General features: G+C 43.2%; 1 protein-coding gene across 2 annotated transcripts in view; it reads right to left on the reverse strand.

The window, feature by feature from the left end:
• The window catches only part of ZDHHC20 (zinc finger DHHC-type containing 20), a 171937-nt gene extending 167493 nt beyond the window's left edge, over positions 1 to 4444 (reverse strand). Inside the window, exon 1 of one of the 2 annotated variants that reach the window (XM_029602531.1) lies at positions 4218 to 4444. In XM_029602531.1, coding sequence (XP_029458391.1) covers positions 4218 to 4335 — 118 coding nt within the window. In that variant the 5' untranslated portion in view covers positions 4336 to 4444. Of the gene's footprint in view, positions 1 to 3921; positions 4057 to 4217 lie in introns of those variants that run through there. The other variant, XM_029602532.1, reaches the window with a different exon arrangement.
• Positions 4445 to 12313: the final 7869 nt, after the last annotated feature.

The following is a 12313-nucleotide window of genomic DNA, read 5'->3' on the forward strand; positions in this document are numbered from 1 at the left end:
ATCACCCGACCCGGGGGCTGGTCCGGAGGCCTCGACCACGCCCCCGGGCTGGCGCCACGCCCCCGAAAAGCTGCATCATTTAGGATTATGATATTTTGTTTCATTCTTCATTCCTTTTTTAAATCATTTCTAATATTCTATTTGCTTTTTTGACTGCTGCCACACGCTGAACAGAGGATTTCAATATAATGCCCACAGTGACTCCAAAATCCTTTTCCTGGGTAGAAACTTCCAATACAGAACCCAGCAGTGTGCACCTATAGTTGAGATTATTTTTTCCCCATGATGCATCACTTTGCACTGTTCTACATTAAATTTAGTCTGCCATTCAGTTGCTCAGTCTCCTAGTCTCACAAGGTTCTTCTGCAGTTCCTCGCAATCCACTGCCATTTTAACAAAATTTGAATGATTTTGTACCATCTGCAAAATCTGATCACCTCACTCTTCGTTCCCTTTGGTACTCCACAAATGACCTTTTTTCATTTGGAAAAATGCCCATTTATTCCTACTCTCTGTATCCGGCCTTTTAACCAGTTACAGTCCACAGTAGAACACTGCCTCCTGCCCATGACTTTTTAATTTCCAGAAGAGTCTCTCAGAAGAAACTTTGTCAAATGGCATCGGAAAGTCCAAATACACTATCAACTGGCTCCCCTTTATCTACATGTTTATTTACATCTTCAACGATTGATAAGACAACACTTTCTTTTGCTAAATCCATGTTGACTCTTCTCCATTGAGTCATGTCTATCTATATGGCCAGTGATTTTGTTTTCAAGAATGGCTTCTACCATTTTGCCTGGCACTGACTTTAGGCTCACCAGTCTATAGTTTCTCGGATCACCCCAGAATGAGAGAAAAATATTGGTAAATCAAGCCCTGAGTTGTGCTCACCAAAGAGTCTGCCAAAGAACGGTGAAAGGATGGAGCACTTGGTTTGCACAATGTGATAGACCAAACTGGTGCAGTGTGTGGGACTGGGACTGGTCATGTCTGTCTTTTATATTCTGTAGTTAATATTTGTTAGGAAACCATGCCAGTCTCTGTACCAAACTTCAGAAGTAGACACTGTAATTCCATATTCTACTTTTGAAGTTTTTAGTTTGCGATTCTTTAAATCTGCCTGGAGCCTAACTGGACAGGCAGGAAATGGGAATGCTACAGCCACCCGATCAGCAGCCTGATTCAGGAAAAGCACACCGGATCTTCATGCTAATTGATTTACTATATCATTCTCATATACCATTGCTCTGAAAACTTGTAACTAAATTAAATACATGACATACATAAAAACCCAATAGTAAAATTACAGCTATTTTATAATATAAGACCATGACAGAATAATATAAACATGACCTGTAAATCCAATAATAAAATAATCGTAGTAAAATCTTAACATACTCAAACACTTAAAAAGTCAGCGATACAAACATTAGTCAAAAATATAACAAAAATGATCAGCACCCTAAGCACCACAGTAAAATATAAAAATAACTAATACAATTATAGCTGCTGGCCCACAACCCATAATAAAACCCAAGATGGAAATAGCCATGACTTAGAAAAACTAGAACAAGTTAAAGAAAACTGTAAAGCAAAACTCATAAATACAAATGCTAAGATCCATAAATTAAAAGCACTGTGGTAATGATTCAAAATAACATTTTAAAAATTCAATTTTTATTGACTTATGAGCATGATTTTTATATATGTATTAACTCTGTACTCCCAAAACATTCTGACTTAACAGCAGTGGGAATCGAAGTCCTCCGTTTATTTATTTAAAATTATTTCTATTTACTGCATGCTCCCGTGGTCATGGTGGTTTACAAAATATAGTACTTACATACATAATTAAAACCAGCAATGCTGATATAACAAAAAGGAACATAACAAAAACAATCAGCGTCTGTGCTTCTATTTGAGCCAATTCCAGTTCTTAATATGACATGGCATTTAGTGAAGACATACTGTACGCTTTATTCTGGCATGCTTGCTCATTAGATATTTGTTTCAAATTCTTGTTGGAACAGCCATGTTTTTAAGGCCTTCTTAAATGTTTTTATGTCTGTCATTATTCTTGATGGTTCTGGCATGGTGTTCCATAGGGTTGGGCTGGCCACTGAAAAGGCTCAATCCCTAATCTTGCCTAAGTGAGCTTGATGGACAGAGGGTATCTCCAGTAGTCCTTTGTTTTGAGAACGAAAGACACACAAAGACACACAGAGCTAAACTTGACCAGAGGACTTCAGTATTACTTATTAGTTTGTGTAAGAGCATTAATGCTTAACATTTCTCCACATATCAAGTACAGCACGGGCAGAGGCAGTGCCAGCTTCCTCACACTGTCCTGCCAACGCACCTTAACACTATTCTGGGGGATCCATGCGTAGGGGAGGGAGGGTCATCCAGGCTCCATAAATATATCTGACCCCTCTGCTGCAATTGCTAACAAGTGCCAATTATGATGATGGTTTTACCAGATAAAAGCAATATTCTATGAATTTAAAGAAACCTTCATATGACAAACTACCTTCTGCTCAATCTTTTCTACCTGTTTTCACCCATGAAGCAGCTAGAGCACAAATTTTTATTTATTTATTTTTTTAATAGGAGGTTTAATTCTCCTCCTCTAGCCATGCTTGTAACACTTGTGCTCCTCAGTGGAATCCTCACCCTCCTCATATTGTATGAGTTTTCAATCTCAGCCAAAACATCAAGAAGGAAACATTCTCAGCACATGGCACAAACCTTATATTTAATCTGGACCAAAAGGACAGCAAACGAGTACTGTGGAGAATGCTACAGTTTAAACAAGGCACAACAAGGAAAATCCCATTACTGCACTACAACATGAATCCCAGAGCAGTTTACTATTATCAAATTATTATTATTATTTTTTTTAAGGATCATTTTTTGGTGGCTCAAACCCATAATTCTCCATACTATGATAGCAATACTCATCAAAAACTTCAGCATCTGAATACAGAGCAGAGAATTTTCCCACTACTGTATAATATGCAATGACTATTACAATACTTGACACACCAAACCTCACAACGGGTCACTGTGTACACATCAGAAGTATCCATAGCTAAAATACTATAACAGCAGCCTCAAGCTTGACAGGCTTAAATCTTAAACCCTTATCTCTCTATTGTTAGCTAGGATTTTAAGACTGGATTTCCCCTTGTTCATACATAAGAGGATAAAGGAGCCCACAGCTTTGTGGTCAACTGTACTTTCAAAACTTGTTACAAAATAAGGACACAGCTCTTCCGATAAGGCCCTTATCACTCTATTCCTTACCAATAAAAGTCCTCACAGATGGTGATGTTGAAAATCAAACTACGAAACCAACAGACCCAACTTCCTCCTTCGATGTTATACAGGAAGTTGAGCACATTTTGTAAAGCTCATTCTTTGTCTCGCCAACTTCCAAGTGTAATGTCTGTGATATGCTGCAGCAAATCCCAAAGCATTGCTTTCTAGAGCTACTCTGGCTTATTATGACATCAAACCCAGGCAGGGGGAAAAAGCTGACATCTGTCAAACCTCACAATCTCAGTGCAAGCAGTACCGAATCCCTGGAAGGGAAGGGGGTACCAGCATTTACTTGCACCCTGGGGAACAATTCCCCAAAAGAAAAGAAGGCCTAGCCTTAAAACACCCTGGAAGGCAGCCCCCCCCCCCCCCAAAGTGAAGGGCATCCAGCATCATTGTACGGGAGGCACAGAGGGAGCCCAGTATTATTGTACCGGGGAAACGGTCCCCAAAGCGAAGGGAGTCCAGCATCACTCCACCCCAGGGGAACAGCTTCCACAAATGAAGGGGGAACCAGCATCACTGCACGCCAGGGAACAGCCTGAAAAAAATGCAAAGGACCAGCATCACTGTGTCCTAAGAAATAAACTACCAAACCTGAGAAGGAACCGGCATAAGCGCCCTGGGGGAAGAGGCCGGCCCCCCACCCCCAGAAGTGGAGGGGGACCGGCGTTACCGCGCTCGGGCAAGCAGGCTCCCTAGGCGGAGAGGAGCAGACGTGTCCCCACCAGCTTCGGCTTTCCCCCGCTCAGACAGCGAGCGAGAGCGAGACACACACAGCAGTATCTTATCAGGGCATAGCCCCGCCATTGCTGCCCTTCCTCTCCGCGAACAGGCGGTCCCCCGGCAGAGGCAACGCCCGCCGTTCCCGGTCTCAGTCCGCGGCTACTTACAGATGCAGAGCTGCACCACGTAGGCGTAGTAGGACCAACACACAACCAGCACGATGAAGAAGACTGGAATCCAGCCCAGCACTCTCTGACAGCACCTGAGGACGTGCGACGGCGCCATGATGACTCCGGTGCGAGCCGAGGAGCCACCGGGCGAGACTCAGCTGCTGTCAGCAGCCCGAGGGGCGGAGCGCCTCCTCCGCCGGCGGCCATCTTGCGGCTGGCAACAAGCGTCAAGCAGCCGCTAACCAAAGTTCCAGGGATAGGGAGGGGCACAACGGGGGGTTTTTTTTTTTGTTTTTTTTAAATAATTTTTGCATACATTGATTATATGAAACAAAATAATATATTAATCCAGCAAAGGTCCGCGACAAAGCCCTAGGAACCAGGGGGAGAAAGTAACAAAAACAGAAGTGGGCTTTAATTTGGGATCCGGGTGGGGGAGGCCCCTGGGATGCAGTGCCCTTGGTAACCTTGTAACCTGTGAATACTGGTCAGGAAGTGGGTCTGGAAGGAGTAAGAAAAGTTGACATGTGAAAGCAACAAGAAGCTACCTACTATTATTTCTGTTTTTTGTTCTATTACAATTAACTAATTTGGATGCTCATGCAAAATCTGTACATCTATGAGTAATGGCTATGTCGATAATGTATGCACAGAAATAAAAACGTACATATCTATTTCTATTAGGCAAATGGTGTTTATTTTCATTAAATATAGATTATCCATTAGGCAATATTTTTATTTTCAGTGGTGAGTGAGGTGAGGTGGTCCTGTAAGTCAGAGGTGGAGAGGCCAGAATTATTTGTGGAAATCCTCCATGCAAGAAAAAAAAGTAAGAATAAATCCAATTGTTCAACAGTCATCAATAAGAGTGGAGGAGTAGTCTAGGGGTTAGAGTAGCAAGTTGAGAACCCTTTCGGTAACTTTGAGCAAGTCACTTAATTCTCTTATTGCCTCAGGTATAAACTTAGGGGCCGATTTAACAAAGATTTTCTCCCATTTTCTGGCTATGGGAAAATACTTAGTAAATAGGGTTCTTAGATTCTGAGCCCTGTGGGGACAGAGAAATATCTGCAGTACCTGAATGTTACCAATGAAAAGAAGAGCTAAATACATTTATGGCTAATATCATAATAGTAACTAATCACTCAAGGAACAACAAATTATTTTCATCTGGTAAGAAAGATAATTGTCAATAAAGTTTGTTTTGCTATGTGGAAGTAAATACTAAAGATATACACTTGGGGCGGATTTTAAAAGGCCTGCGCCGGCACGCCTATTTTGCATAAGCCGCCGGCGCGCGTAAAGCCCCGGGACGCGCATAAGTCCCGGGGCTTTGGAAAAGGGGCGGGGAGGGGGCGTTTCGGGGGCGTGCCGCGGCATTTTGGGGGAGGGCCTGGGGGCGTGGTGCCGGCCCGGGGGCATGGTCGAGGCCTCCGGACCAGCCCCCGGGACCGGAACACGGAGCGGGGCTGCCGGCCGGCGCGCGCAAAGGTAGGGGGGGTTTAGATAGGGCCGGGGGGGTGGGTTAGGGAGGGGAAGGTGGGGGGAGGGCGAAGGAAAGCTCCCTCCGAGGCCGCTCCGAAATCAGAGCGGCCTCGGAGGGAACAGGCAGTGCGCGCTGGGCTCGGCGTGCGCAGGTTGCACAAATGTGCACCCCCTTGCGCGCGCGCCGACCCCTGGTGCACGAACAAAAGTACGCGATTGCGTATTTTTTTAAGATCTACCCCTTAGCATCAGAGAATTTGCTGGCATACAGCTATAAAATTGGCATACTGTGTTGTATTTTTTGCAGTAGGAACAAAATAAATATAACTATTTATGTTTATTTTCTTGCACAACTGGGTTGCTCAATGCTCTTTGGAGCCCAGTCCAAACATATCTGATGCCAAATAATGTAAATAATAATGAACATGGATGTCATTCACTGGCAGTGAATGCTCTGCTGTTAATAATTTAAGCTGCTAGGGTATTAACAATAGGAAATGCCTATCTCTGGAGATCATAATTATAACATGGGTAGCCATGACTCTATATCTCCCAATAGTTCCTAATCTCCCTTGCACAAGAGCCTAAAGTCAATAAATTCATTTTTCTGCACTGTGAAAGGTAACATTCCGTTTACCTTAAGAGTTCCTTCCCATGAGAATATTGGCTGTCAGGATTCCCAGGCCATTGTTCTATTCCATTACCATGAGGATTACAATTATTATAAAGTTTATGAACATAAGAAATTGCCATGCTGGGTCAGACCAAGGGTCCATCAAGCCCAGCATCCTGTTTCCAACAGAGGCCAAACCAGGCCACAAGAACCTGGCAATTACCCAAACACCAAGAAGATCCCATGCTACTGATGCGATTAATAGCAGTGGCTATTCCCTAAGTAAACTTGATTAATAGCCGTTAATGGACTTCTCCTCCAAGAACTTATCCAAATCTTTTTTGAACCCAGCTACACTAACTGTACTAACCACATCCTCTGGCAACAAATTCCAGAGCTTTATTGTGCGTTGAGTGAAAACGAATTTTCTCCGATTAGTTTTAAATGTGCTACTTGCAAACTTCATGGAATGCCCCCTAGTCCTTCTATTATTCGAAAGTGTAAATAACCAATTCACATCTACTCATTCAAGACCTCTCATGATCTTAAAGACCTCTATCATATCCCCCCTCAGCCATCTCTTCTCCAAACTGAACAGCCCTAACCTCTTCAGCTTTTCCTCATAGGGGAGCTGTTCCATCCCCTTTATCATTTTGGTTGCCCTTCTCTGTAATTTCTCCATCGCAACTATATCTTTTTTGAGATGCGGCGACCAGAATTGTACACAGTATTCAAGGTGCGGTCTCACCATGGAGCGATATAGAGGCATTATGACATTTTCCGTTTTATTAACCATTCCCTTCCTAATAATTCCTAACATTCTGTTTGCTTTTTTGACTGCTGCAGCACGCTGAGCAGATGATTTTTAAGTATTATCCACTATGATGCCTAGATGTTTTTCTTGGGTGGTAACTCCTAATATGGAACCTAACATCGTGTAACTACATCAAGGGTTATTTTTCCCTATATGCAACACCTTGCACTTGTCCACATTAAATTTCATCTGCCATTTGGATGCCCAATCTTCCAGTCTTGCAAGGTCCTCCTATAATGTATCACAATCCGCTTGTGATTTAACTACTCTGAATAATTTTGTATCATCCGCAAATTTGATAACCTCACTAGTCGTATTCCTTTCCAGATCATTTATATATATATTGAAAAGCACCAGTCCAAGTACAGATCCCTGAGGCACTCCACTGTTTACCCTTTTCCACTGAGAAAATTGACCATTTAATCCTACTCTCTGTTTCCTGTCTTTTAACCAGTTTGTAATCGACGAAAGGACATCGCCTCCTATCCCATGACTTTTCAGTTTTCTTAGAAGCCTTTCATGAGGGACTTTGTCAAATGCCTTCTGAAAATCCAAATACACTACACCTACCGGTTCACCTTTATCCACATGTTTATTAACCCCTTCAAAAAAATGAAGCAGATTTGTTAGGCAAGACTTCCCTTGGGTAAATCCATGTTGACTGTGTTCCATTAAACAATGTCTTTCTGTATGCTCTACAGTTTTGATCTTGAGAATAGTTTCCACTATTTTTCCCGGCACTGAAGTCAGGTTCACTGGTCTACAGTTACCCGGATCGCCCCGGAGCCTTTTTTAAATATTGGGGTTACTTTGGCTACCCTCTAGCTTCAGGTACAATAGATGATTTTAATGATAGTTTATAAATTTTAATTAATAGATCAGAAATTTCATTTTTTAGTTCCTTCAGTACCCTAGGATGCATACCATCTGGTCCAGGTGATTTGCTACTCTTTAGTTTGTCAATCTGGCCTACAACTTCCAGGTTCACAGTGATTTCGTTCAGTTCACCACTGAAAACCATCTCTGGAACTGGTATCTCCCCAACATCCTCATTAGTAAACACGGAATCAAAGAATTCATTTAGTCTTTCTGCAATGGCCTTATCTTCCCTAAGAGCCCCTTTAACCCATCGGTCATCTAATTGTCCAACTGACTCCCTCACAGGTTTCTTGCTTCGGATATATTTAAAAAGTTTTTATTATGAGTTTTTGCCTCTGTGACCAACTTCATTTCAAATTCTCTCTTCGCCTGTCTTATCAATGTTTTGCACTTAACTTGCATCCAAAAAGGAAACCTTTTTAAACTTAGAATGCCGCTCACAGGTTTCCTTTTTGGATGAAAGTTTTCGTGAGTGGAAATCACGATTGACTCTTTCCGTTTCTCTGTTACAATTAACTTGACAATGCTTATGTTTTATCCTTTTTTCTTCAGATGGATCCTTCTTCCAATTTTTGAAGGATGTTTTTTTGGCTAAAATAGCCTCTTTCACCTCACCTTTTAACCATGACGGTAATCGTTTTGCCTTCCTTCCACCTTTCTTAATGTGTGGAATACATATAGACTGCGCCTCTATAGTGTGACTATTTTCTTTATATTTATTTTTGCTTTGAAAACACAGTGATTACCTAGTTTTGTTGGAATGCTTAGCAGGAGGTTTTTAGTGCTAGAATAAATTAATATATTACACACCTCACTATCTAGAAGTGAAAATAATTGCATATGCAAAATTAATTTCCTCTGTATTAATTAATTCAATTTACTGACCCTCCAATTACAGGTAGCTGATGACTCAGAGACAGACACTCTCATTTGGAATGTGCACAGAAAAAAATTTTGCTTCAATTCATTTGTGTAGTTTGTCTTGGTGATTCATTTCATTCAGATCAGGGCCAAATACATTATTAATTTATTCATGTCATTTGGTCATTCATTTTCTATTAAAGTCAATGGGGGAAGCAATAGATCCTATTTTACATAGCAATTTAACAACACAGTCAGTGACATCAGACAAAGTCCAAAATGGTCCATCCAATCTGCTCACTAAGGTATTCAAGGTTGTAACTGCTACTCCATGCATGTTATCTCCATACAGGAAAGTGGGGGTTTCTATCCAAGGTTAGTGAAATTTTTGGAAAGGCATCAGCAGCAGAAGGAAAAGCACTCCTAGACACCAAGTTAGACAAAGTGGCGCCAAGAGTGACGTGAACAGCCCAAGGGAATGTAATGGAGAAAAGCAGCCCAAACAGAGGCATTACCACTCCAAGGCATAGAGTGAGGAGTAGGGCAGTAAGCACAATGGTATCAACAATTCAAGACCTTCAGTGAGGAGTAAGGCAAGAGGAATAATGGCATCAAAACTCCATAGGCACCAAAAGAGGGGTAAAGAGCATCAACAACAGTGGCATTAATACTCCACAGCACTGAGAGAAAACAAAGCAGCAGAGACAGTGGCATGAACACCTGCAGGAGCAGGCCAGGCAGTAACAGTGGCAGAACACCATCACATCATGCTAAACCAGAAGAGAGACAGGGTGGGAGGAGAAGGTTTTTCTTTTTTGAAATGTTTTGCTTATGGAGTTACAACACCCCAGTAGAGAGGCAGGGTGAGAGGAACAGGCAGGGCATCAGCAGCAGAAGGCCAGGCAGCAACAGTGATACAACAACAGAGCAAGTCACAGAGCATAAAAAGTGGGTAACATTGGTTCACTGTAGCTGTGCACTCAGTCCTTCTACCACTTATTTGGAAATTTAGGGAAACCTAGCAGAGAGAAGCTTATTTTTAGGAAGACCAACCTTTCCATCAATTCTGGTGCCAGCCATGAATTATGTGACCTCGAGATACCCCCTGCCTTTGAGAATACACATTCACTAAGCACACTGGTTGATGAGTAGAATAGGCAGTGCTGGGCCACCTTGGCTAAATCTGGCCAGAGCGAGGCCTTGTGTGTCCAATATGCTAATAGGTCTGTGGCTATGTACATGATGGGCTTTCCAAGTACCTCATGACTGAAATTTGTGCAGAGGTCTCCTTTGCTGGGGGAGTTGGTGGAAGAGAAATATTTATCATAAAAACATAAGAAGTTGCCATAGCAGTTCCTGTTTGTACCTCTGATCAGTCCAGACAAGTGGGTTTTGCATCCCTACCAGCAGATGGAGGCAGATAACCAAAGATTCTGAGGCACTGCTACATAACCAAGAGTGCCAGCTGCAGTCCCTCAGGATTTCTCTGTCTCCAGCAGATGGTAGATGTGTGGTTCCTGGGAAACACTTCCAGTTTTGGGCCCTCCCGTTCAGTCTAGCAACAGTGCCATACATGTTCACGAAGGTGATGGGAGTGGTGGTGGCAGCTCTCCGGAAGGAGGGGATTCTGGTTCATCCTCACCTAGACAACTGGTTGATTCGAGGAAAATTGGAAGAAGAATGTCAACAGTTAGTTTTGAGGGTGCTGGACCTGTTGCAATCCTTGGGCTGGGTGGTCAATTGGGCAGAGTCACCTGGTGCCCTACCCAAACACTGAAGAACCTGGAGCAAGGTTCGACACCCGTGTTGGCAAAGTTTTTCTCGCCTCCGAGAGGATTCAGAAGTTGCAAGCACCAGTGGGACAGTTACTGTGGATGCAGTCCCCAGGGCTTGGGTTTATCTTCAGGTGCTGGGGTCAATGGCGTCTACCTTGGATTTGGTGCCTTGGGCCTTTGCTCACATGCATCCTCTGCAGGGGGGGCGCTGTTCTCACGGTGGAATCCATTGTCAGCATTTCATCGATGGTTGCTGCTACTGGGAGGGCCTCCAGGTCCAGTCTCTCATGGTGGCTGTTTTTGCCAAATTTGGAAAAGAGTGTAGACCTGGAGATCCCGAGTTGGGTGGTAATGACCACAGATGCCAGCCTCAAGGGTTGGGGAGCGGTCTGCCAGGGACTGTCAGCACAAAGTCTGTGGTCACCAACAGAAGCAGCATGGTCGATCAACCATTTGGAGATGAGGGCGGAGTGCAGAGCATTGGAGGAGTTCCTTTCGCTGATCCAGAGTCAGATGGTCAGAGTGTTTTCAGACAATGCCATTATAGTAGCATACATCAATTGGCAGGGGGAACAGAGAGTTGTGCAGTGGCCCAGGAGGCTCAAGAACTTTTTGTCTGGGCGGAGTTACATTTGAAGGGGATAGCTGCTTCTCATGTGTCGGGAGTGGACAATGAGCAGGCGGTCTTTCTCAGTTGGCAACAATTGGACCCGGGAGAATTGGAGCTGTCGGTAGAAGCCTTCGATCTTTATTTATTTATTTTATTTAGATGTTTTATATACCATTGCTCCAAGTGAGAATCACAAGATCACAACGGTTTATAGGTTAAACATTCATAATTATACTATGTGTTACATAGGTAGACATACAAGAATGAAAACCAGACAACATTCATAATTATAGGATGTATTACCTTGGCAGACATACAGAATGAAACAGAACTGGGATATATGGGGTTGGGAGGGAACGGTTTTGCTCAGTTCATGTTTTGATTAACTGGGTCATGGGGAACTGGTGGTTTATGTCAAGCTGTAGGCATTTTTGAATAGCCATGTTTTCAAGTCACTTTTAAATTTCTTTTTGTCTGACATTGTTCGTAGATCCTCTGGCATGGAGTTCCATAGTTTTGGGCCAGCAACAGATATATTTCTGTCTCTAGTTTACATTATATGAGAATTTCTTATTATGGGGATTTGGATCTGATGGTATTCAGGAGCAATGCCAAAGTGGCAAGGTTCTTCAGTTGCAGGCAGGAGGTTGGAGCCACTCTGGTTCTTCTTGGCCTTCAGGGATTCTTCTGTATGTGTTCCCTCCATGGCCTCTAATAGACCGGGTGTTATGATGCATCGAGAGACATCCGGGTCAAGTGGTTCTGGTCACACCAGAGGGTCTGCATCGTCCATGATGGGCCGCTGACGGCTCATTTACAGGGGTTGTTAAGACAAGGTCCTATTTTCTCAGATTGGGAGGATCACTTCTGTCTCACAGCTTGGCTTTTGAGAAGAGACATTTGCGATTGAAGGGTTACTTGGAGCCAGTGATTTCCACTTTGCTTCAAGCTAGGAGGCCGGCCATATGTATGGCGTATATCCGGGTGTGGAGAGTGTTCAACAACTGGTGTGTGGGGGAAGGTTTTGACCCATTGCGGGTGGATATTCCACAGGTG

Source organism: Rhinatrema bivittatum, chromosome 5, assembly GCF_901001135.1.
Source record: "Rhinatrema bivittatum chromosome 5, aRhiBiv1.1, whole genome shotgun sequence".
Classification (NCBI taxonomy): Eukaryota; Metazoa; Chordata; class Amphibia; order Gymnophiona; family Rhinatrematidae; genus Rhinatrema; species Rhinatrema bivittatum.